Source organism: Prionailurus viverrinus, chromosome F1, assembly GCF_022837055.1.
Source record: "Prionailurus viverrinus isolate Anna chromosome F1, UM_Priviv_1.0, whole genome shotgun sequence".
Taxonomy (NCBI): Eukaryota; Metazoa; Chordata; class Mammalia; order Carnivora; family Felidae; genus Prionailurus; species Prionailurus viverrinus.
Window position 1 is genome coordinate 32,166,417 of NC_062577.1, and position 27,045 is coordinate 32,193,461.

The 27,045-nt window shown below is 50.3% G+C and overlaps 1 protein-coding gene across 3 annotated transcripts in view; it reads left to right on the top strand.

The window, feature by feature from the left end:
* Positions 1-27,045, top strand: part of PLXNA2 (plexin A2) — a 206,636-nt gene that overhangs the window by 27,393 nt on the left and 152,198 nt on the right. For all 3 annotated transcript variants that reach the window (XM_047841079.1, XM_047841080.1, XM_047841081.1), the window contains exon 3: positions 4,845-5,027. In XM_047841079.1, coding sequence (XP_047697035.1) covers positions 4,845-5,027 — 183 coding nt within the window. The remainder of the gene's footprint in view (positions 1-4,844; positions 5,028-27,045) is intronic.

The window sequence follows — 27,045 nt, forward strand, 5'->3', positions numbered from 1 at the left end:
CCCATCCACCCATCTATCCATCCATCCATTCATCCCTCTCTCCATCCTTCCATTCATCCTCTCTACCCATCCATCACCCATCCATCCATCCATCCATCCAACCATTTAATAAGAGGGTATTGACGATGTTCCGAGTGCCTAGCGCTGTCCTGGGCACTGGGGATGCAAACATGAAACCATGTGATAACTACTCATACAATATCTCATGATCTAGTGGGAGAGAGAGAGAGAAAGGGAGCGATAAAGAGAGGGAGATAGTGGCCACGAGTTTGGACTTCAGAGACAAAGATCACAGTTCAGATTCTATCTGTGCCACTTCCTCGCTTCAGAAGTAATTTAACATCTCTACATTATCATCTGCGAAATGGGGCTCATACCGCCTGCCTCATGGGCTGATCAGATGAGATAATACATCACAAAGATTAGGGCCAGGTTAGGTTTACCATTATTAGTTAACTATTTTGATGTTTGACAAGTGCTAAGATAGATTTCTGTGCAAAGTGCTGTAGACTCTGGATCTGCAGCCTGGGGAAAAAATCTGAGACCAAGGGGCCCATATGGCCTTCTGAGTATCCTAAATCGAGGGAGCCTACTGTTAGGACCAAAAGTCACTTCTTAAAGCAAGAAGACAGGTCATGCCTAGTCTATGCTTCTAGTCACAGCGTCATTTGCTTGGTATGATAGGATAGTGGTTAGGACAATAGACTTTGAAGTCCAACGGATTTGTACTTAAAAATCAGTTCTGCCACTCAAAACTGTATCACTTTGGGCAAGCTATGTACCTGGTCTGAGCTGTAATTTTTTCATCTTTAATATAGAGCTAATACTACCCTCATGTATGATTATTATGGAGATCAAATAGAAAATGTTCGTAAAATCCTTAGTGCAATCCTTTGACACTTAATAAGCATTCAGTAAATGGAAGTTATAATTATTAATATTAACCATAATAACAAAGAAACAATTATTTGCTGTTATTTCACTTTTATTAAATGGGGACGGTGAATTGGATAATCTCCAGAGTTCTTTACGGCCCTGAAATTCTGTAACCTGGGGTCCCCAGCCAGTGAGAAAAAGCGGAAAGGGAATGCAAGGGTTAACCCCCTTTGCAGAGTCCTGCCTGGTTCCCATTGCCCAGAGGGGGCCTTGTCAGGAGGAAACCGCTGATTCCTGCCTGCTTCTGAGCCAGAGGGAAGAGGAAGCCACCACCCTTCTCTGGCTCCAGTGGCTTGCAGAGAGACAAGCCCGGGCTAGTGACCAAAGAGCAGCAAAGGCACTGGGAGAGAGGTGACAGTAGGCGGGACCAGGGTCTCAAAGAACAGCTCCTCATCAGCCCCCCTGCCCCACCCCTGAAAATCACACTCCTCTGGTGCAAACTTTACAGCATGGTGGGCAGGGAAGCTGTAAGAAGAGCCACTTAAAATCCTTATCATCTAAGGAGTCCCAGACCTGGGCATCCAGAAATCTTTGGTGGCCTTGGAGAGGGTTAAGGATTGGTGAGAGAAGCTGTGGTCCCAGGGCTTAATTTTAACATAGTCTCTGGACTAGCATGGAGCTCTCAGATGAAGGACTTGAGCTTTGCCCCTACAAAAGGGATAAGGAAGAGGGCTGTCACTCCTTGAGTGGAAGCTATGTACTGAAGACTGAGCTGGGCAATTTAAGTGTCATCTCATTTGATCTCATTTGATCCTCAGTATAACCCTATGAAGCAAAGAGGATCACCCCCCTTTGGCAGATGGAAAAACAAAGGCTCACAAAGATGAAGTCAATTGCTTAAATCGACACAGCTATAAATGACCAAGCAGGGGTTTGAGTTCAGTTCAGCCCATATGACTTCTGAGTCCAAGCTCTTTCTGTTTAGCCATGCTGCTGCTAAGGAAAGCCGTAGTTCAAGCTGTCACCATTTGGGCAAAGGTAAAGTAGGGCTTCCGATGTCTGGAAACACCTGACAATTTAGAGAAGAGAGAAAGAAATACCAGCCAACTCCAGGGGCTCAGGAAAAAAAAAAAACGCAAAAAACAAAAACAAAAACTCAAAAAACCACTTCCCTTACCGTTCTGGAGATTCTAGAATCAGGAACGATAAAGAGAAATCCACAATCACTGGCAAGGTTTTTTGCTTCTGTCGTCATTACTCAGAAACTGGCTTGGGCTATGCCTGTGCCCAGACTCTGCAGCCTTACCAGCCCTTTTGTGGAAAGGAAGCTAAAGCCTTGAATCAAGAACTTTCAGGACTAGAGAAAGCTTGACCATCACCTGGTCTAATACTTTCACTTTATAGATGAGAAAACTGAGGCTCAGAGAGGGCCCATGACATACCGAAGTCACATGGCTAATTAGTGGTAGAAACAGGACCACAATGTAGATTTCTTGTGTCTTACCAGGGTACCGGCTGCCTATGGTGTAGGGATGAGAAAGGAAAGTGGAAAACCTAAAAAGTGGTAACTGATTCCTGCAACCTGATTTTCTAGGGAACTAGACATTTCCATCATTCGGTCTAGTGATGTGCTCATAAATATTAAATGGCTGGTTCTCTGCAGGCAGTCCGGGTGGGTTGGGGACACTTAATTAGAAGCATTAGCCAATTTTCCTGGTGCAAATACTCCCACCACAGCTGATTTTAAGCCACCAGCGTGATGCCACTGTAGTTAGACACGCACACAGTCATCCCTCGTGAGCTGTCCAGCAGGCCACTGCTTTGCTCCCTTCTCGAGGAACTTATCCCTTCTGCTGTGTGGGTCTCCCCATTATTTAGAGTTGTTCAAGATCATCCTTAACCAGAATATCAGTCCCTTTCCTAAAGAATGCACACACACACACACACACACACACACACACACACAAACACAAGGGCAACTCCTCCTACCAGTATCAGCCCTCTACAGAACACCAAGGAATCACAAGGCGTGAGTCTCTATTCCCGTTGGATCCGAGAAGGGAATGGAAGGGAAGTCCCTATTTTAGCCATCACATGCCCCAGCTCATAAACCAATTATTCCAAGGAAATAGACTGTCAGTGAGTGATGCACCAGCCTGCTGTTCCCTGGGAAGGGTGAGAGGAGGAAGCCGGAGACAGTTTGCAGGTTTCTCCCTCATGCTTTCTATGTTTCCCACAGTAGTCATTTCCTTCCCCCCTCCGGAATACCTGTTCAGACCCAGAAGGAGCAGCTGCTGCAAGACTCTGGGCTCTTTCTGGCCCAAAGTCTGCAGCCTCTGCCCGTGGGATTCTTGGTTGTGCGTCAACCGGGGTGCCTCGGAGGCCCCTCCTGGCCCAGCCCCAGGCTAGGCGCTGTGCAGGCAGGACAAACCCTTTGGCGGCCCCCCTCCTCCAGGAGCATGGTCTTTTTTGTTAACTGAATGCGATCTTAGAAATAATCCACTTAATATCCCGTGTTCCCAACCCCCGAAGAGGATATGACTGTTCCAAGTTTACACAGCCACTTAAGCAGCAGGGCAGAGGCTAGAATTCAGGTCTTCCCCCTTTGGGTTAAGCTATTCTTTCATTTGCTCAGGGTGATCGTCTTTCATAGATGCTCTAGTGTCCACCGAAATACACTCTTTTTTTGAAAACAAATATTTATTCATTTATTTATTTTTAATTTTTTTAACGTTTTATTTTCGTTTTTTGAGAGACAGAGACAGAGCACGATTGGGGAAGGGGCAGAGAAAGAGGGAGACACATAATCCAAAGCAGGCTCCAGACTCCGAACTGTCAGCACAGAGCCTGACATGGGACTCGAACCCACGGACCGTGAGATCATGACGTGAGCCGAAGTTGGACGCTCAACCGACTGAGCCACCCAGACACCCCTAAATGTTTATTTATTTTGAGACAGAGAGAGAGAGAGAGAGAGAGAGAGAGAGAGAGTATGTGTGTGCACACAAACAGGGGAGGGGCAGAGAGAAAGGAAAGAAAGAATCCCAAGCAGGCTCTGCACTGCAGAGCCTAATGTGGGGCTCGAACTCATGAACTGAGAGATCATGACCTGAGCCCAAATCAAGAGTTGGATGCTTACCCAACCGACCGGTGCAGGCACTCCTGAAAGACACTCTTTATACAGGCACACCACCAGTCCCTTCAAAAACCTGGTAATGGGAAGAATATCGCCTGTAGAATTATCTTTTATTTATATCTACATGAACATTATTGTAAACCTATCATGTACGACAGTAGAAATTGTATAATTTAACAAAATCTCTGCTGCACAGGTTATTTCGTTTGCTCCTCAGAAAAATGGTCAAGGAGTATCACAAATGAGGAAACTGAGGTCTATGTGACTTAAGTAACTTTGCCAAAGTATAAGGGCCTGTCCCATGTTCGAGGACCCTTTTCGTTCTATCCCCAGTATAGCATGGGGTGAATAATTGAATGGCTTAAAATTCCTTATGCCTAAAGGGAGACCTTGCCGCCCAAGACACAAACAAGAACCCCTCTCCAGTTGGTAGAAATCCTACGACGCTGCCTCCAGACTGAATCTCCTCTGTCTAAAGAGCAGGATCCCTATACAATGGTATGGTCCGCACATTAAAATGATCAGAAAATGAGTGCCCGAAATCAGCTTTCCCAGTCGCCCCTGGATCTCTCAGCAGAAGGGTAGATGGGTGGCTACAATATGGTGTGATAAAGGCTACGGATCCTTCTCTCTGGTTTCGCAGGAGCCAACGCGGGATTTGTGAGTCAGTTGGTGAGATGCTTTTGTTTGAGGCGTATGTTAGGTTCCTGAACCCCACGTCTGTACCTCTGTGAGGCCTTGTGCCCTAGGGCTGGTGGTTGGGTGCGGGCTCGTACAGGGACTCTGCCGTACTTCTGCTGTCGCTCACCCCAATTCCCTCCCTTCCCTCCAGCCCGTCCCCATTGATGACAACTTCTGTGGACTGGACATCAACCAGCCTCTCGGAGGCTCGACTCCAGTGGAGGGACTGACCCTGTATACCACCAGCCGGGACCGCATGACCTCAGTGGCCTCCTACGTTTACAATGGCTACAGCGTGGTTTTTGTGGGGACGAAGAGTGGCAAGCTGAAAAAGGTAAGAGTCTGTGAACCCAGACACCCCAATGCCGTTCAGCTCCTTAGCGGAGAGCCCCTTCTGGAAGCTTGCTGTTGGTGGACATTTAACACAGGCACCTCTTCCCTTTCTTGGGCAGGGGGGTTAGCATGGGGGTGGGCCGGTAGGGGTTAATTTTGTGGCTTCTCTTCTAGCTGCTTCTTCCAGTCATTAGTGAGTGAGTGTCTAGGGAACGTGAGCATATTTCAGTACTGCCCAAACTTCACGGGATTAGGAAGGTACATCACCCGAAGGGAGAGAAATAGAATCATCCTTTATCTCCAAATCAAGTAGAACCGATGCTTTGACCATCTCTATTATGAATCGCCCACCTCACACATCCCTTCCCACGGTTTATAGAGTTGATTGTACTGGTCAGAAGTCTTTGTTGCGTCCTGGTTGAAGCAGGTCATGGGTCCCACATCCAAGGACCCAGGCAAAGGATCGTGCTGCTTTGATGAGGGCCTGGGGTGGCTGGGTGACTTACCGCTCTCCTGCCTTTCCTCTTCCCACGATCACAGACTCTTCCCCGCCCTTCCACTCCCTGCTCCAGGCTTGAGCTGCCAGGAGGAAGTCGACATCTTATCTCATGCCTGCCCTGGGCCCCTCTGCCAGCTGGAGGGCACTGGCTGGCTGGGGCCGGCAGCACGGAAGGCTGAAACCAGCAGCTTGTGCCTGCTTGTCTAGTGCTTGGGGTGCAGAGACGAAGCACCGTCTGGTTCATTATGTGGGATTACAGCAGCCACATTCTTTCCGGTCCCAGCTAATCCCCTTTTCCCAAGCTTACCCTTCTGCCACCTTTCCCCGGTCCCGCCACCTGTGGGTGCAAGACCTCACCGCATCGCACGCTTTGATGTTGACGTCACCCCTGTGGCCCTTTCCCCCTAATCCATTTAGAGCCTAGGGAGAGAGATGTCTCTGGGGAATGTGGAAGGAGGGTGGCAGGGAGGGAACCTGAGGAAGAATTTCCGCCTTCTGCTTGTGCTGAGCTCAGAGGAGGTGAGAATAACAGGTCTAGGTTTGTGTGGAGGTGCTGAACTTTCCAGACCTCTTCCGGTTCGCCTGATACTGAGGCCCGTTAACCCTTTTCTCGCTCTGTGGAGAGGCTGTCACTTGTTTCTGTCCTGTGCCCCTACTCTGCCTGGGACTGTGGACCTTGGCTTGCCCTCTAGGCACAGGGAAGAGAGTATGGGTGTGGTTCCCCCCCGTGCCGTCCCAGAATGGGGGGAGCGGGGAGTTGCCTGAGGAGACTCTACCGAGATTTTAAAGTGGCATATTCCACTGGGCAGCGTTGAGTGTGGACCTCTAAGGCTGGCGACTTCCCTGCAGGGTCGTCTACCTGTTCAGCCAGGTGGAGAGTACCTTGCTTGGGAGCGTGGGGCCAAGGAGCCTACAGGGAGTTGAAATGCAGCCTGAAGTCTCTCTGTCAAGCCATGCACCCTCAGGTCTAAAGATCCACCCAGAGGAGCTCCTCTTCCAAAGTCATCTGCCCACAGAGACCGCCTTTTTCTAAATCGCACAAAGGTTTCCCGGGGGCCAGCGGCACCCACACGCAGGCTGGTGTTCCGTTTCCTCCCCTGTTCTTCCGGTGCCTTCCCTCCCTGTTCTGGATTGTTTGTGTGACTGTTGGTCTCCTTTATTCTCTTGAAAGTTCTGTGCAAGCCAGGGGTCTTGCTCTATTCGTGTTTATTTACCAACTTCTGCCCGGTTCTTGCACCAAGTGTTTACACAGGGGAGAGGCCCTGAAAGTGCTTTTGAAAAATAGAACCATTCTAAGACATCTGGGATATCATCCGGCCCAGTACGCACATAGCTCGGCAGAAACACTGAGGCCCAGAGAAAACCAGTGAGTTGCCCAAGCATAGAGACCAGGACAAGTTGCTTCTTGCCCTGACACTCCATTTGGCACCCCCTTTTACTTAAAGAAGCAGCCACAGAGCACGGGGAGGGAGGATGAGAACAACCTTCAGGCCCAGGCTTGTTGAGGAGGGTCAGCCAGGGACCAGTGCTTCCATTCTCGACGGTCCCGGGTCAGAGTTAAGGAATGGACATTTGCCGAACGGGCGGACGAGGGCCGAATGAAGCAAGAACGATCCAGCCAGACGCAAAGCAATCCTTGCGCCGACCTTCCCCTATCTCTGTACGTCTTGTGCAGCACACACAGGGGGCTGCTTGGGGCGGCTTTCCAAGCCACGCACCCAAGTTAGCCAAGTTCTCTTGGCCTTGTTGGAATCTCGGCAGACGAGTCGCCACGGAGGCAAGTCAGCGGGTTCAAGGGCAAGGCTAGGGGCGTGGCTGCCCACGGCTTGTCCCAACCTGCAAGTTGGCTGCTCCTCTCAGCCTTCACTTGGCCTTTCTTTGGCTGTTTCTATGAGCTCATAACACCCCTCCTTCTCCTGTGCAGCCCACCCTTCCTTTCCACCCACACTCCTTTGAGGCACCTGATACTTACACCCTGGCTCCCACTGGCCTCCCATTTACCCACCCACTTGCCCTCACTCTCTCCAGAGCAACAGCCCATGAGGAATTTGTGGAATGTCCCCAGGAAACTCTACCATGGCCCAAACCCCATAGCTCTTTCAACACAGGAAGGAAAATAAAGAAAAAAAGAAACGAGCTAAGAGCGTGGAGAGGGGAGGGAAGCAGGGTGCGTCAGAACCGCTCACTTCTTCCCTGCCTGACCAGGCATCTGTCAGACCGTCAGACTGCCCTCATCCAGTGCAGCCATAGGAACAGGATGTCCCTGTGTGGGGACGTGTGGAGGAAGTGGAGACTCACTAGAAGTGGCATGACCATGAGGTGCTCTTATGTGCTGTCACATGCTTGCTCATGTACTGTCCTCCACTAGACTCAGAGCATCCCAGACTAGGCCCCTGCCTTCTGAGTCACAAACACGTGGACAGAACAGGCAGAATAAAGAGGAGACCTCAAAACCAAGGTGTGCAATACCGGCCTAGGCTAAGGGTCAGTGCATCACAGGTGATAAGACAGGCTGTGACTCACCCCAGGGATGGAACAATGGCAGAGAAACCAACCACGGAAGTGTGACCCACCTTGAAGCCTTTACTGAAGAGGAGGAATAGCAGAATTTGCTTAAAGACCGAACGGGACAGAAAACGAATGAATTGACTAATGGGTGAGGGAGAAGGGCATGCTAGACCTGGGGGTGCTGCCCCGAGAAGGTGCAAAACGGTGCATGGAAGGTCTAGAGGGCACCGAGGGGTTTGGGAGGTTGGTGAGGGGAAAGTCAAGGCAGAGCGCTGTGAGCGTCTGGCCCTGAGAAGACCAAGTGAAAAGGATCTTGGGAGTTTTGCTGACTCCAAGGTCAAGGGAGCCAACCGTGTGATGCAGCTTTCCTGATGTTAATTAGTCTTCACCGCGCTAGCGGGAGAAGAATTTCCAGGTCATGAGACATGCTGGACTTAGGCTATGTGAAGAATATTCTTAAGAGGATAATAACTCAAGGAAAGAAGAGTGAAAGAGGAAGCAAAACAGCTTTCTTCAGATAATATAATTTACTGAGCACTTATGTGTCAGGTGTTATTCTGAGAGTTTCATATCTATTAACTCACTTAATGTTGACATGACTCTATGAGGTAGGTGCTGTTATCACCTCCATTTTACAGATGAAGAAATAGAGTCCAAGCAAGGTAAAGGCATTCATCTGAGGCCCCAGAGCTAGTAAATGGCAGAGCCGGGATTCGAACCTTCATCTGGTTTCCCAGTTTGCGTGCTTAGCCATTAAGCTGTGGAAAGTGAATTAGACTGACTTGGTGTGGCTCCAGAGGGCAGAATAGAACCAACGGGCAGGAGTTATAATAAAGCACATTTGCACTTATTATAAAGAGGAAGTTTCTGGTAGCCAAAACTGTCCCAGCATGGAAAGAATTGACTCAAGAGGGAATGAGCTCCTAGTCAGTGGAAATATATTTTTTTAAATGTTTTATTTATTTTCAAGAGAGAGAGAGAGAGAGAGGCAGAGCACAAGCCGGGGAGGGGCAGAGAGAGAGGGAGACACAGAATCCGAAGCAGGCTCCAGGCTCCGAGCTGCCAGCACAGAGCCCGACGCGGGGTTCGAACCCACGCACCGTGAGATCGTGACCCGAGCCGAAGTCGGTTGCTTGACCAACCAACCAACCAACCAGGCCCCCCAGGCAGTGGAAATATGTAAGCAGAGACTGGACAGTCACCGACCAGGGATGCTGTAGAGGGGCTCCTGCACCCACCACGTGATCTTTATGCCACGACTATTCCACAGACTCCCTCAGCAGAAGGGCAGGCTGTGGCAGAGAGGAAGCACAAGGAGAGGGAAGCCAAGGCACCCTGGGTGTGGGCTTTGAAGTCACAGGTTGGGTTCAGCTTGCTCCCAGAATGTAGCAGAAAGCCCTCAGCATCCAGGAAGAGGTGCTGGGCACAGACAGGGCAGGGCAGGCCTGGGGCGAGATGTAGGGGAGGGGAAGGCAGGAATGTTCTGCGGGGCGGGGGGTGGGGAGGGGGGGGACACAGCGGACTGTGATGACACCTCCACCCCCAGGCTAAGGGCAGGCTGAGAGTCTAGACTGAGAAGGGAGGCAGGGAGCTAATGTCGAAGCAGATGGAAGAGGCATAGTGGCCACAGAAGTGCAAACTCATTGATTAGGACTTCCCAGCTGGAAGGGAGGAGTCCAGGAGGCGGTTCGAGCCTAAGTCCTGGGGCAGAGGAGGGCAGGAGGTAGGCTGAGGAGACCAAAGCTACCAGGACGTGGGAGGGAGGACTCTCTCCAGGTTCAGAGCACAGTCCTGGTTCCTTGTCTCCCTGCCTCAGTCCCAGCTTTATGTCCCTGCGGGCCTCCCTTAGCCCCTCAGCCCCGGGGCCTTACACGGCAGCAGGCCTCGTTGGCTGTCTGTTCTCTGTCCCCACTGGAAAGCTCCCCTGCTGCTCAGGGGCTGGTGAAATGTCCTTTACCCTGCCCCTTCAAGCACTGTGGATAGCACCCTCCTCAGACCCCTCACAGCATGTAATTTTGCTCTGACGGCATCCGACATGGGAGCAGCCACTAATGTGTCCACTTATCTTGAGATTCACAGACCCTGAAGGACAGGGACCCTCTTTTTCACGTTTACGTCACCCTTTCCCGTGGTCAGATCCAACATCTCTCACACATTAGGTGCTCATTAAATTCAGCTCGCGTGTATTGGGAACCGCCTGCATGCCGGACCCCCATCTGCACCGATTGGGATAGAACCAGATGCCAAGAGTGACTGCTGTTGATGTGGCCGGTTTGCAAGGGAAGGAAGCTATGCTCTGGTGGATATGTCAGGGGGCGGGGTGGCGGCGGGATGAGGAGTCAAGAAAACGGGAGAGCTGCTGGTGGGTAACAGGGAAAAGAGTCTGAAAAGGACATGTGGACGAGGGTGGGCGGTACTCTCAGAGACGGTGACCGGGGTGGAAGAAGGGGACCGTGTTTATACTGTTGCCTGGAGATGCCCAGAATAGCATGGCCAGCCATCTGCCTCCTTTGGATCAGATGTGGGTTTGCTGACAGCAGGGAGCAGGTGCAAAGGCCCAGGTAACCGCTGCCCTGCCCCCATCCTGCCAGCCCTCTGTTTGTAGGATTCTTGGACGGCTTTAGAAATCCACAGAGACTTAGCCCTCTTCAAGTTCTGGGGAGAGCCCTGGCCTCTTCTGGCACCACCTCCTTTCCCATTAGCTAACCAGCATGGCCGCGGAAATGCCTGAGAAATTCTTGAGGAAAATTCTGCCTTTCCCTAAGGGACATACCAACCAACCCAAGGTCTCCAGTCCGCAGCCCACAGGAAGCCCCGGCGTCCCAATCCCATTCTTCTTTTTCCAATTTCACAAACGGTTTGCTCCGCAAAGCCAGGAAAACTGAAGCTCCTTTGCAGGAGCGGCTTAGGCGCTGGAGAGAATCCATCGAGAGCACCAAAGTAATAACGTTCCTAAGCTCCAGGGTGACTGCTCAGTTTTTTGGTAACACTGATTAGTTACAAGATACTCTTCTGCTTTTCGTCTGAAAATACTTCAATTGCGTGTGGCCATGGACCCCTACCTCTCTGCCCCATTTTGCAGATGTGGAAAACTGAGCCACGGAGATATTAAGTATCCCACCCAAGGTTCTACGGCCCCTCCGTTGGCAATCTTGACATTGGCACTTATACATCCTCCCCAAACACTCAGAAGTTCCGAACCTGTTACTTGGCTTTGTCATGGGGTGGAGTCGTCTTGGTGGACAGAGGGCCAAATTGGATGAAAAGCTGAGAAACATGCCTTTCTGTCTGTGCCAGCCCCACCAAACAATAGCCACTCGTTCCTCTGAGTGGAAATGATTCACTCCTTTCTCAGTGTGAACCCCGGATCAAGTAAACAACCAGGGCTGCGGGTCCAGTTCTGGGAGACCGAGGCTCTCCTGGCCCTCGTGACGGCTAACCCGACGCCCTACCCCTTTTCGGGCGTCTCAGCAGTGCTGGGGGCTGGGGTAGTGTGGAGCAGACACCCTCGCCCACATCCCCAGAGCCTGTGTGGAAGAGCCGGGGTAGTGGCTCTGAGCTCACCACCCCATCCCTGGTAATGAGTTTGGCTCCCTGCCCAGGCTCCCACCGCCAAGCGCGCTGTTTGTTTTGTTGTTTTATAGGCCTCTTGGGTCCCAAGAACCGGTCTTCTGAAAGCTGGGAACGGCAGCACTTGGTCGGCACCCGGAAGGAGGCATATTTTTACAGAATACCCCCACACCCCCACCCCGGGCCGCCGCATCCCTCCGCTTGACCATGACAGGTGGAGAGAGAGGGGGCGTGGGTTTCTATCCAGAGCCCCAGCTGACCCCGGGGAAGGAAGTCCAGATCTCCCGGAGCCATTCTGAAAGGGGAGAAGCTACAGATTCATTTATGTTGTGCTCCGTTTGTGCAGCCCCAATGTATGCTTGAGTCCTGGCCCGTCCCTGGAGCAGGCATCAGGCTGTGTGTTCAGCAGGCTGCTTGGCAATCCAAGAGTGGGCCCCTGGAGCTCAAGGCTTTATCTCACGACAGGTGAAACACAGGAAACTGTGTTTCAGGGCCGAGGTGGGGGAAGGGGAAATGATTCAAGCTCACAGAATCCAGGTGACCCACATAGTTTCCACAGAAAATTTAAGGGGCCAATGTGCTAAGGGGCAGAGCTCTCATCTTTAGGAAAATACAAAGCACATCCTTTGAGGCCACTGAGCCTTGCCTGCCCTTCGATACAGGACGTGGGACGTGTATCTCAGGGTTGGAAGGGACCTCCAGGGACCATCTGGTCTGTTCTGCCTGCAGGTTAGAAACCGATTTGCATAGGAAGAGCGTATGAGCTTGTGGGCTATAGTCCTGACCTTAGCTTCAGTGTCCTCATGTAAAGTGTGAGCAGTGACAGTGCTTGCCTTGTGAGAGTCTGATGGGGACGAAGTGAAATGATTCATTCCTGAACTATAAATGAGCGAGTACCTACTATGTGCCGTTTTCCGGGTCTGCAGTTGTGGACAAAAGTGTCAGAAATGTCTGTCCTATTGAAGTCTATATCTTACTGTCGGAAGACAGACCAAAAATAAGTAAATTAATTAATTAAAAAGTAAGCACAATATATAGTATGTTAGGAAGAGAAAAACTGCCAGTAGAACAAAATAGAGCATAACGAATTAATCCGTGTATAGCACCGTGCCAGGTTTGAGCATATTTGCTCTTTTTTTGTTGTTTATTTTTGAGAGAGAGAGAGAGAGAGAGAGAGAGGCAGAGAGAAAACAAGCAGGGGAGGGGCAGAGAGAAAGAGAGAGAGAGAGGGAGACACAGAATTCTAAGCAGGCTCCTGGCTCTGGCTGTCAGCACAGAGCTGGACAGGGTATTTGAACCCATGAACTACGAGATCATGACCCGAGCCGAAGCTGGACACTTGACCGACTCTCCGAGAATATTTGCTCTTAAATATCACTACTGGTGTTACTTAACTTGCGAGCCTCAATTTATTTCTTCTGTGGAGTGGGGGTAGTAAGAAACACTTTGCGTAGCCGTCCGAAGGACTGAGCGAAGTCGTGTATGAAAAAGCGTTTAAACTATAGTGCTTGGCATAACCGTGCTTTGCGTTATTGTTACGAACATCTTTGAGGCTTCCCCCAAATCCCACTTCTTGTCTGACTCCCTTGGGGGGAGTGGCGCTGTCACATCAACCTCCTTTTTTAGTGACACGTTTGCAAGGTCAGATAGAGGAAGAGAATCCTGCCCCCTTCCTCCCAGCCCTGAGTCATGGGAAAAAATATTTAGAAGACTAGACCAGCTGAGCCAAACTAATCTAATCCTGTTGGACATTGGCACCCAGCTGCATTAGTCACCAGTGAGAGCTTTCCGAGAGTTTCACCAAACAATATGAACTGGCCCCGCCCCAGGGCGGGGCCGGGGGAAGCGGCTGGTTGCTCTTGCCCCTTTGCAGAGTTAACCAGAACAGAGCCATTCTCTGTCCTTTGCATGCTCCCAAGCAGACCACAATATCCTAGTGCTGTACGCCCTGCCTCAGATTAACTATGGAGTTGGGAGGGGCGGGGGGCGCCTAGTTTCCTCAACTGGTCCACTGATGCCGTCTTGCAAGATGTCTCTGCATATCAGAGATGACAGACGTAAAGTACCGATTACGGAGCCCGGCGCATAGTAGGTGCTTAATCGAATTAGTATGCTTACTAATGCATACTATCGATGCATAGTAGGTGCTTAACAGCAGCCATTGCTGCTGCTATTGCTATGATTGTGACTCACACGGGTGTTCCTGCTACTACTTCTGTGCTATTACCATGCTTTTCTTCCAGGGCCCAGGGCCCCTTGGATTCTATTAGCTCATTAATCCCGTAACATTTTCTGATGAACAGGAAGGGTCGGGATATTTCTCTGCGCTGTCGCAGATGATGATATTGAAATTCAGAGAGGTTAAGGGCTTGCTCGGGGTCATGGGGTCAATCAAGGGAAGATGGGGGAACCGGAATCGGGGCTACAAATACTTCACATGGAGGTGGGCCCAGCATATACCTAGGTCACTTCCACAGTCCAAGATGAGGAAGTTGAACTCTTGCAGCTGCTTAAACTTTGGTTGCCTTCTTACCCTGGGTCCTTCTATCGTGTGCTGAGAAAAGCAGGAAATACATGGAGATGCAAGGGGGTGAAGGTCGATCTCAGTTTCTGTCCTTTGAGGCCCTTCCTAGGATTCCATGCCCCTCCTAGCATGGCCTCTAGAAAGGTCTGTAGGCTCCAAGGTAGGACAGAACCTCAGGAGTGCGTGTCTCTGTGCTTGTCCTGATCAGCCTCCACTCCTGTACCATGTTGTCGTTTTCTAAATTGAAGGTTACTGCCACCAGCTAGGTGTCCCCATTTCACCTGGAAGGACAGGCTTTAGTAACAAGTCGGGGATTCTCACCTTTACAGTTCAGGGGTGGGTGAGAACAGCAGCCCCTGGGAGGGGGAGGGGGGGAGGAGTTGGGCCCCAGCAGGGGGCAGGGCCCCCAGGGAGAAGGTGGACTCCCTCATGCAAGGTAAGAATCTTGCCCTGATTTTATAGCTGGAAAGGACCTCAGAGACTGGTCCAGCCTCCAGACTTCGGGTGGGTGAGATAGCTATTGTTATGTTTTATAGATGAGACAGCTGATGCCCAGAAAAGTGACATGATCTGCTCAAAATCACTCAGGTTCTCAGCATCAGAGGCAAGACTCAAATCCAGGGACTTCAGTTCCAATTTGTGGTCTTTTCTCTTTCTATCATGTGGAAGAATATTCCCTCTGCACGAAACCTCAGATTAACCTCCGCCTTTCCCTGCCATGCAAGCATTCCCTGAGCAGAACCTATGGGGTCATTCTCTTGGGGCCAAGAGTCTAGCTGCGCTCTCTGTCCCAGGCCTGACTTGGGAGAGGGGAGGGGCGGTGACCAGCATCCCCGAGCCCTCATTCCACTGCCTTGGGGACCTTAGCTGAGCCTGGCCAGCAAGGAGGTGTACTTAACCACAAAATGCTTGCCTTGGGGCTGAGATGTTCTGACATATCAGAGCAACACTGAATTGGGAGTCTCAAATCTTACATGCTGGTCCTCTCTAGACATGCCACGTTTTTGGTGGGATTTTTATTGGGGGGTGGGGGGGCAGGTTCTGTTATCACTTTCGCACTTACTATGTGCTAAGCACTGAGCTAAGTGTTGTTTGTTTTTTGTTTTTTGGTTTTTTTTCAGTTAAGCCTCTTAGTACCCTAGTAAGAGAAGGTTGAATATTCTGTCTGTTTTCCATATGAACACACTGAGGCCCAACAGAGTTACATTGCTACTTAGTCACATTGCTACTTAGCGGACAGCTGGAATGTGAGTCCAGATCTGGCTCCAGACCCGTGCCTTGTTAACCCCTAGCTTTAGCACCCTGTCGGTCTTCTCTTCGAGCCCGTTGGTCCATCTGTAACCTACCACCTGCCCTTCAGGGCGATGTGAGAAGATGCACGAGAGAAGAGCGGAAGGGCCAATGCTTTTACACTCCTTCGAGCAAAAGTGCCCTGGAAACCCGGGACACGGCAGCTGTCACCTCGGCACACGCTGCCTTGTATCACCCCCTCAGGCCTCCTCCTCCCCCTCCCCACCCATCTCAGCCTGGGCCACAATGGATGGGGTGGCAGGCTTTTGTGCCACACGCAGTCCCCAGCTGACTCCCCTTTCTCCAGGCATCATTGTTTGCCGGGAGCCTTCTGAAGGGAAGACAAAGGAGTGTGGCTGACAAGGCCAAGAGCTGCCGTGTAAAGCGTGGGGCCTCAGCCCATCACCCGTGCGTCCCTGGGAGCCCCGGGGCTCTTCTTCAAAGATGCTGTCTGGGATCTTTTGTGTGCCAGTCATACCCATTCAGAGCTGGCAGGGCAAAGGTTCCTGGGGGGGTGGTAGAACACCGAAAAATGGAGTCATTTTGATCTGGCAAAATTGGAAGAGACATTAATGCAATAGTTAACAGCTAGGGGGATGGGCCCGAATGCTTGTTCTCTGTTTATGGGGCTTATGCAATTCCATCAATATTGATGCCTGATGCCTTTGATTCTGACACTAATCATTGCGATGAATTAAATTTGCAGCCATATAATTAGGATTGCTATTAATAGGGCCCTGAGCTAAGCACTACGATGCCGCATGTCTTTTTCTTGATAGAAAATGGCATCCTTGGAACTCTGCTAATGGGGCGCACCTGGGATTTGCCAAGAATGATGTGAAAATTATACATTCTATATTTGTATTGGGCCTTTACTGAAATACCAGCAAGCAAAGGTGAGGCTGGAGGAAAGGTTGTCTCCTGCCCAATGCTGTGGGCAGCAATTAGGTGGGTCTTCAGTTCTGTAAAGTCTTTAGGAATGGATATTCCAGAGCCAATGGTGGTTGCTCATGGTCAAGTCCTCGGATAGCTCACTCAGGAAGGTCTTCCCAAAGTCTAATTGAGAATCCCCAATTTGTTACAAGTCAGCTTAGGCTAAGAGCTAAGTGGTGCTTCTTTTTCAGACTGTAACGTGGCTATGAGTCAACTGAGGGAAGAGGAATGTTTCTTTATGCTCTAAGCTTGGTTGAAAGGGGCCGAGCCCGTATGGATAGGCCCAGTTGGGCCTCATTTCTAGGCAGCTGATTGGGCAAGATCCCCACTCACAACCGATTCCGAGGCCCCTTACCCAGAGAGTTCTCTGGACCACAGAGCCCTGGTTAACCTCACAGGTAAAAGAACCCACCACATGGTAGGAAAGAAAGAGCTCTTTCTCATGATGGGATGCTTTTCTAGGTGAATTTGTAGCACGTTTGTCTACTGGGGCGTCCTGTCTGTGATTCTCAGCAGTCCCCCAGTTCAGCGGTACCCCATTCACCCTCAGTCCGAGTGATTCATCATGCACACAAGGCTTCGCTAACCCTTTGCTAACAATAGCACATGTGGTGACCCCCACCCCCCCCCTTATCACTTGGAATAATAATATGCACCAGTTGACATAAGGGATGCATTAGTCCCTGCTCTTTTGACCTTCAGACTGAAAATAATTTTTCCTCCAAATCATCATTTATTGATTTGTGTCCTTTCATATTTTTTAAGTCATCATGAGAAGACATTGGTTTGAGTTCAAGTCTTAACCCTACTATTTATAAAGCATATGACCCCGGCTACGTTCCTGAACCTCTTGGAAACTGGGAGTTGAAGGTGATGATCATACTGTCTGCTTCATAAAGATGATAATAAGGTTCAAAAAGTATCTGAATTGCTTATCACAGGTCTTTTGCACCTAAGAACATTCCCCACTTCCCTCTTCTCTGTCTCCTGTCACAGAGACCCAGGTACGGAGGACGATGGCTTCGGAAGAATGCCACTTTATCTTCCTCCCCTGCTCAGGGACAGCACATGGGAAATCAATTCCTCCAAAACAGATGGTGTGCTGGAACATGAGTTCCACATGTCCTCGGTCATCTCACCGCACACTGAAAGGCTCAACAGGGAATTCTTGCTCGTCTGTAGGTACCGTGGCTTCTGCTGGTTGCTCTTACTCCCCAGTAGTCCAGGCTCTTGGCTGGACTGAACGCACCCTTGAGGTCAGGGCCGACGGCTCCCACACTACTCACAGAGTACTTGGAGGCTGTGGGGAAAGGGGTGAGACCATCTGAACGTCACCTAGAATAGAGGCTCTTTTTACACAGGATTTGTATTCCTTTCTGCCTTCTGCAGCACACATCCACTGTATGTCTGACCACTCCGTGCAGGTGCATGCTTACAGGCAAACGTGTGGATAGCCAGCCATTGGCCAACGGCCAGCCTTAACCAGAGATGCAGGTACTTTTTCATATGAACCCCTAGAAAACAGTGTGTGTGGTTGAACCCTCGAGTACCTGAACTTTTCACTAAGTAACCAACAAGTGTTCTACTCTTCATACCCGAAGCTGAGAGGGGATGGAGATTCTTCCTGGGCTATTGTTGGAGTTGCAGTTGCTTTTTTTCCCACCAGGTAGAGAACATTAATCACAGAATTTCAGTCCCTTAATATTGGAAATTAGCCTGAGGTTGCACAAGTACATGGTTACTCACATATGCCTTCAAGCACGCATTCAACATAATTATACTCACCGCGTTCGGTTGTCTTGTCACTTGCAAGGTCTTGGCTCATGCGAACAAGACCCAAAATTGGCTCACCCGAGGAGGCAATATCATGCACCCTCAGATCCTCCTGCACCTCCAGTCTTTCCAGGAGGTACTCTGGAAGCCATAAAACAGAGTAGCTTCAGTCTCGGACAGACTGATGGTATTCCCAGAGGAATGGCCACAGTCAGAGAAACAGAGGAAAAAATATGCCCAACCTCCCCCTACCATCAAATCAAAGAAATAAAAAATCTGTCTCCTTGGTGCCTCCCCAATATTTATGTCTGAGCTCAGCAGACACCCCTGGGCTGCAGCCAGTCTGTGTATTAGCATTAGTCCATTACGCTTTTTATGATGCATGTTACCCACCCTCCACCCCCCCGTGCAACATTTTATGACTGTCCTTTTCATTTCTGGAAAGAGCTTCACAGAATGGCAGATGCCTGCATTTCCCCACTCTTTGGGGAGCTATTTGTAGGCAGTCTGTCCCAGGCCATAAACAATGGGAGATAAACCACAGCCAGTGGCAGTAAATGCATCCAAGGCCAAGGAGGTGCAAAAGTAGGGCGGGGTGGGGGGGCTGGGCTGATCTTGGTGCTGTGTGTACAAGGCCAGTGGCCAGCGGTTCTGGGGTAGATGCCACCCACAGAAGGAGAGCCGAGGGGCTGGTGTGGAAATGGGATGTCTCCCAGATTTCCACGAAAGTTAGAGGGCCATCCTACCACTCTCCCTCATGCCTGTCCCCCCCACTGAGGCCACTGGTCCCCTAACTGTGATCAGAACCGGTGAACTTTCCAGTGAGAAGAGGATCCTTCCCTTTGGCGTCATTCTCTCCTGCCTGTTCCTGTTGCTACATAGATTACTTTGTGCCACTCATCTCCCGTAGATGCTTCTGGATCTTGGAGCAACTCCCTGCAAGTTTCTCTTGCCTTCTCCCACCCTCTCTCCCCATGACACTCATCCCAACCTCTTCCTCCTCTAATACTCTTTCCTTTTTTCATGTCCAAGACCAACTCTTAACCAATCAATCACTACTACTTCTAGCTCATTAAAACTTCAGCCAGGACTCTGGTGGCCATGGCAGTGATACTTATCTATTTCAGCTTTGAGCTGCACCCACCAGCAAGTCACTTGTGACGCTGCAGGAGACAGCACCTGGAGCCAGCTTTGCTCCATAAAAGGCACCCCTGGGAGAAGAAAACCAAAGTCTGAACGAATAATTGGTCTGGTAGAGATTGCGGATTCTTCCTACACACACAAACAGCAACTGAAAGCAAAGAATAAAGCAAAGATAAGAGGGGGGTAGGATGTGGAGAAGAAAAGCTGGCAAGGCCCTGAATTATTAGCGCCTTGAATGGTTTTCTTTCTCATCAACCCCGTCTTAGGGGCAGGACGTAGACAGAGGGTGGAGGTGATGTTCTTGTTCTCCTCCTTATTTGGTTTTGGACTCCACATCAAGTGGAAACATGTAGATGAAAGTGATGTGCGTTTAAAATGTATGTACACATCAGACTGCTGGAGATAGTAGCTATTATACTGCGTGTATGTTTTTTTGCAGTAAGCTGCTAAATTATTTATTGGGCACTGGGCTTTAATCTCGTAAACCTGCCTGCGGGCCCCAGGCACCGGCAGCCTGAGCACTGCATAAAACACATACGTCGGGCGGGCTGCACAGAGCACTCTGGTGACTCTGGGTAGTGATTGTCCATTTTCACTTGTTTCCACCCCCCTCCCCCCACCGATCAGCTCATTAACAGCAGGCAGACCCAATCAAGAGCCTTCTCGTTTCCCCGTCACTGAGAATTTGGAAGTTGATTTGCACCTCCGACCTGAGCACAACCTTAGCAAGAGGCTATTCCCAGAGGCTGTCCTTAGCTGAAGGATAGGAGCCATAGACGAGGGAGCAGATGGATCCAGAGCCCCTGGATGTTGCTAGGATTGTCCAGAGCTAAGCGCCCTTAAGCTATGAGTTCCCCCCGCAACTTCAAAAACTCATCGATGAGTGACTGGGCGAATCATTGCATATCTCGGGCCTGAATTTGTCCCCTTTAAGTAAAAGTGGTCTCCATGATCGTCTCTGGTTCCCAGTCCAGAAGTTACCTCTCTTGGTATGAATCTCCTATCGTCTCTGCATGCCACGATAATAACAACACCCTTAAACGTGTTTAGTGCCCATGCTGACTGAGCTCATCCAGTAATCCTAACAAGCCACTGGTTGTTGATTTTAGGGATGAAGAAACTGGCCCAGAGGGGCAAGTGATTTACCCAGCATCACCCAGCAGTGACACTCACATTGGAACCTAGATGCCCATGCTTGGTCTTTTCTAATCATTGCCTAGATATGGAAGCTCACTAGCATGAGGCTAGTGTGGAAACTGAGGCACAGATCATTTTTGACAGCCAGTTCCCCTCGGGCTGTGTGGGGGCAGTGTTAACACCCTTGTCATGGAAGGTTGTGCTTGAACCCGGGGCCTCTGCTCTTTCTGAGCAAACGAAGCAATATTCCAGGACTGTCTGGGTTTCACTATTCACTGTCCTGTGACCCCCCCCCCCCATCTTAGATCTCCCCTTTGCGACACAGAGGGAGGGAGACCCGATAGGAAGATACGGCAGAAGTTGAATGCACAGCATTTTAAACCTGTGTTTCAGGACTCAGGGGGCCATGATATATCAAAAAAAAAAAAAAAAAAAGAAAAAAAGAAAAAAATGCTACGTAAACATTTACATATCTATAATTTTTATGTGGACACCCCATTGCTTGCATCAGATTCTCAAAGCTAAAGATACGAAACTAAAATGTTAAGACTCCTTATCTAATGGCTTTTAAACAGTGTGCCTCTGAGCCCTAGAGTGACCCAATCCCCCATTTCCACCCTTTTTTAATCAAAGCATCTTGCTCTCCTCTGTTTTTACATATGTCAGGGTTATGAGCCTGATTTTTTTGTTGCTGCTGAAGAAAAACAGGTTCAAATGACAGACAATGAAATGCTGGGCTAAGTAGTAGTTAAGAAGAGTCCAGACCCGAGAGCCAAAATATCCTGGAGTCCACTCCTGACTGTGCCCATTCGTGTATGGTGACGTAGTAAGTAAGAGTCACTTCACTTCTCTGTGCCTGACTCCCCATCTGCACACTGGAAATGATAATAGTTTCTGCCTCCCAGGCTTGTTGTGAGGCACATGGAAATGAGTGAATACATGTAAAGCACACAGATCAGTGTCCACAGTAGGATCAGTGCTCAGTAGGTCTATCCTATTATTGTTATATGTATTGTCATCGCCCTTTTTCCTTTCCCTGTCCCTCAGCAGTTTTAGGACAGAGGCTGCATTTATCATCTCTGTGCCTATAGTACCAATTAATGTAACGGACATTCGGTAAATGTTTAAAAAGGAAGAAAGGAAAAGGAAGGAATGGGGAGGGGGAAGGAAGGAAGAAATCCTAAGACCCGGGTCATCTCTCTGTTCCAGTATGAAGGCATCTTCTCGAAGTGAGTCAAAGGGGCTTATGGGTGTGAGCCATGCCACCAAGTAAGGTAGGACCTAGGGGCTCCTACCGACGTCTGTGGCTGGCCGCGGCAAAGGATGAGGTTCTCTGGGAAGTGCGTGTGATTCCAGCCGTCACAACTCATACACAGAAATCAAGCCATTGTTGCTGCAGGAGAACCCCTTTGGGACTGGCCTTTCCCAGTTGGGAAAATTCCTTCAGCCTCACCTAGCTCAAAAGCCTCCCTCCTGTCGGTGCTCCACCGGCTGATCCTGGCAGGTTCCAGGTCTGCACCAAAAGACAGCTGGCGACAGAGACACCCGTAAGGGGGGCAGTGGGTGCCCATCAGACCTCTCTGTGATCCCATCAGCCTTCAATGGGACAGGACTAAGGAGACTGTGTTCCTGCCAAGGCTTTAAAGATGCAGTGTGTTCATTCATACGTTCACTCCCCCATTCAAAACAGTGACCATTGCTTGTCAGTGCCTACCGTATGCTTCCAAATACCTTACGTGGTGGTAATATTCCCCGAAGCCAGTATTTCTCCACTGGGGTGATTCTGTGGGCATTTGGCAAGGTCTGGAGACATTTTTGAGTCTTAGGTCTGGGGCAGGAGATGCTACGGGCGTCTAGTGGAGAGAGGGCAGGGATGCCGCTGAACATCTCACACGTGCGCAAAACAGCCCGCACAACAAAGCGTCATCCTGCCCCCGAATGTCAGGCGTACTGAGGTTGAGAAACTCCAGTCGGGGCCACAAATACCTCTCGTGCCGACCACTGTGCTAAGCACTTCTCCCCGTTTACTCCTCTTCACTGTCCTGCATCGCAGGTGCCGTGACTATGGATCTTGCCAGGTGAGAAAACTAAAGCGCAGGGAGGTTAACTTATTTCCCCATTCGTTCATGTAATACTTACTGGACAACTCAGCAGGCCAAACCCAGGGGGGCCGGCCCCAAAGTCGCCCCAAAGTCTGTGCTCATTCCAAACCATGCGATAGCTGTCTGCACAAGGTCAGGAAGGAGAAAACATGAAATAAGTGAGTGAGGGAGAAGCCTACGTTTGGGGAGGAGAGTATGGCTGATAAATGCCATTGCTTCTGAAAAAAAGATATTACTTTCCCTTTCCCGCCTCCTTCTTTCCCTCTCCCCCACACGCACTCGCGTACGCACACATCGACAATGGAACAACATCCTGGAGGTCCCCGTTTGCCTTCAGGTTTATTTTGGTGTGGGTGGTGATTTTAGCTGGAGATTGCACCCTCCTGCCCCTCCCCACAAAGTGTTTCTCGTCTCACGAACACAGCCGACCCTTTGGCTGGCTGGGAAGAGGGTGGAAATATTTCTCCTACTCCTGAAGTGTCTTGATAAAGATCTGCTCGCTGCCAGCCTCCGGCTTCTCCTCGAGCTGATTTAGTGCGTCCCATAGGAGGTGTGGGATTTGTTGGTAGCTCCTGACTCGTGAGCTGTTTGGACAGGGGCAGCGCGTGTGACGGCAAGAATTCGGACTCTCGAGTCAGACCATCTTGTTTCAGATTGCATCTACCTGCTAGGTAGACGCTTTGGGAGGAATTCGCCTTCTTGAGCTTTGGTTTCTTCCCCTGCAAAACGAGATTGATGATCCCTACGTCGAAGGGCGCTTTGAAAATTAAATGAGGTCAGGTATGGTCATCATTTAGTGTGGTGCTGGGCAAAGAGCGGGTACTGGGAAACGCTAGGCAATGTGCACACCAGCCCCGGCTTGGCTCTTTCCAGGGGCTCCGAGAGATGAGAAGGGACAGTCCGTGGACCCTCCTGGTGGGCTTCCCTGTCTGCGCGGGTTTCCTCAGGAGTCCTGTGTGTAGGTCGTCCCAGGCACCTGAATCAACCGCAAGACCCACGTCTTGCCCTCTCTCTGTGGTGAGTCAGCTGACATAGACCACAGTCACCACCCGCCCCCCGCCCCGCCCCGACGTGCTCATGTGAATACGAGTCAGACATGTTTCCCATCGAATCAGCAGAAACCCAAAGAATGGCAGGGAAGCGTGAAGCAGTGGTGGCAGTTGAGCCTTTCAGAAGACGTATCATTTGAGACACGAAATCATTGAAGGCTCCGAGGCTGGGAGGGATCCTCAAAATGTCCTCCTTGCTGCCCTCCCCTCACCACTGTCCATTTGCTCTGCTCCTAGTGCTTCTCACGACAGAGGAGTTTTTAGAATGGATACTCATTCATTGAAAGCCTACTCTGCAACAGACCCTTCGCCCCCACCCCCCCCCCCCAACATAGCCCACCCTCCCATCCTGGGCACACTGCACGCAACCCATCTGGGGCAGGAGGCCATGTGCATTGCTCTAAGGAGCCTCGGAGGAGGGGCTTCCTTATTTCTCTGCTGTCTTGCCCGTGTGACCTCCTGAACCTCAAGGTCAGGAAGATCCAACTTAATGCCCCACCGTGTGCAGTCTACTTTTGTATTTCTCGTCTCAGTCAGTTCTGACGGCAATTCTAGAGGCGGGCATTCTGATCTCCATTTTGAAGATGGGGCAGACAACATTCCCAATAGATTATCTCGTTGGTAAATCTTGAAGCCTAGACGTAAACCCTAGTTTTGTGACACAAAGTTCTCACCACCATCGCCCCACCCCTCCCATGATGTCTTGGGTCCCTTGTTGTGCCTTTCCTTACATCCTAACCTAAAGTGGCCATTCAAACAATATATTTGGAAGACTGTGGGTTATGGGCCATGGGAGACGTAAAGGCCCATAGGACAAGGGCCCTTTCCTCAGGTACCTACTACAGTCTGTTGGAAGGCATGGGACATGTTTGCCCCCCTTCCCGCTTCCCCTAAAGACAGGACATTGCACATTCTTCTCTCAAAGATTCTGGCTATGCAGCAGCAGCCACGAAGCAATGTGGAGCTGGGGAAAAGGAGTCCAGAAATCAAGTGGCCTGGGCTCTAGCCCTGGCTGTACAGCCATTGACCTTGGAGAAGTCACCCTGGTCCCTTACCTATAAAAGAGACATTGATAATTCTGGTTTCTGCCTCACAGGGTTAAGGGGCAGATTTAGTGAGACATAGTAGGGGTGAAAGCGTCTAGAAAACTGTAGCCTGCTGTCCAGATATAAGGGGTCGGTGCTCTCCCCCCTTCCCTCCCCATGTGATTAGTTGCCCCAGACCCTCAAGACACATTTCTGTTGCTGATCACCGCCGTACCCTGACCATATGTCCTGGAAGCAGGGCAATTATAGCGACATGCTTGAACTGCTGTGCCAAAGCCTACCCCCTTCTCCCCATCGATTCCATAGGTTACCCATGCGACGGCAGGTTAAAATGCCACCCCCCATTAAAAACAAAAACGTAGAATGAGCAAGTCCCTAGAGAGAGAACCTGACAGCCGCAGGTTATATACCAAAAGTGTGTGACCTGGTAATGCCCTGCGGGGGTGGGGGGGGGGCGGGGGAGGGGGTTGGGGGACACAAGGAACTTTTACAAAATGTTGGTCATTGTCCCAACAGGAAGGGTAGCAACCGTCTGGGGAGGGGAGGGTACCCCGAAGACCTCTTCCCACGGTTCCAGCTGTTGTGGTGGTCTCTTCCAGGGAAGGTGTTTGATTGGCGAGGCTTTCAGGTTTGCCTGCATGAAGTCAGCTAGAGGGAACTCAGCCGTAAGTACAGAGCAGAAAAGGATGTCCGACCTCGGGTGTTTCTGAGGAATGCGATCATTGTTAAGGCTCTGTGGCTGCTGCCCCACTGCCTTCCAAATCCAGCCTCTTACACACCACGGAGCAGAGATCAGCTAGGTAACGGAAAACATCTTCCTGTGGCTGGCCTCCGACACGCCCCTGCCAGTCTGGGAGCTATTACCTTTTCCAGATGTGGAATAATTGCAGGGCTAATCACGCCTGGGGTCTGCTGGGATCCGTCTCCGAGGGACTCCGGGCCCTTTTATTTAATCCTCATGACGGTCACTAACAATAAAGAAGAAAGTGGCAGATGCTGAGTAGAGGAGCTAAGATAGCTGCCCAAAGACACAGCGAGCTGCCATGACTTCCAGCCGAAAATTCTTAGGTCCGCAAAACACCAGAAAAATATGTCTCTTGTCCCTCCCCCTTACTTCCTACAGGAAGAATTTTGCACGAAATCACGTTGCAATTCTCAGAGCAGCTACCTCTCTGCAGATGTGGGGCCACCTACTCCCACCCCATTTTCTCCACCACCGCCCCCTGCCTCCAAAGCCTACCTTCCCGAAAGACGTTCTTGACATTGTCATGAAACAGCTGCCAGCAACACCTGCCGGCATTCTCCCTTGCAAAGATAACAACCCAACTTAAAAAAAAAAAAAATAGGGGCACCTGGGTGGCGCAGTCGGTTAAGCATCCGACTTCAGCCAGGTCACGATCTCGCGGTCCGTGAGTTCGAGCCCCGCGTCAGACTCTGGGCTGATGGCTCAGAGCCTGGAGCCTGTTTCAGATTCTGTGTCTCCCTCTCTCTCTGCCCCTCCCCCGTTCATGCTCTGTCTCTCTCTGTCCCAAAAATAAATAAACGTTGAAAAAAAAATTAAAAAAAAAAAAATACCAAACGAGAAAGGCTACAGGAGGTATAACTGGGGGTTCAAAGGGTTGTTTTTTTTTTTTTTCGGTTTTTGCCAAATTGCCTTTATCCTGCGTTTCTCTGCCGATTCTCCTTTGCACTTTCCGCATTCTACTTACGCATCCCCTCTTCCAAACCCTACTTGGAAAATCAAGAAAAGAAAACCCATTTCAGGACTAAATACTGTGTCAACATGTGGCTGGCATCTTCCTACCTCGAAGAGAAGCCGCAGGCAGGGGCTGTCTCCACCCACCGAAGGTATAATAGGGGAGGGGGGAAAGAAATGGAAGAGCCAGTCTTTCTCTCCTCCCTTCCTGGGCCTCCTTCCAACAAATGCTGATGCAGGCTGATTTAGAGAAGGTTCTCAGAACCTGTGCCTAATGATAACCGCCTTAGAAAGTCATTACTTGAGTGGCTTTGCCAGCTCTGTTCTCATACCCTGGAGTTTCTCCTGTTCATTCAAGAAGCCGTCACAGGGAGACCCATCACGTCTCTGCTCACTGCCCCAGGGCTTGCTAAGCCTTGATAGAAGCCTTCAGTGGGCCCCGCCATCCTGCCCACGGGGGACTAGCCCACTTGGAAACCGCCAGCACCCCATCCTTACCCACAGCATCCCTCAGTGCCATGGGATCCTGCCGCCCGACTAAGTCCCTCCTTCTGCCAGCTGGAGCTCAGATACTAAGCCTATTATTTTTTTTTTTTTTTAAGATGATAGGTCAAAAGCAATGGATTTTTTTTTTTTTTTTTTTTTTTTTTTTGCTTTTAGACAGAGGGCCAATGAGGAATAAAGTGGCAGCTTCAGGAAACTGAGCTGTATTTTGTGGTTGCCAGGGGCTCGGAGCCTGGTGAGGGCTG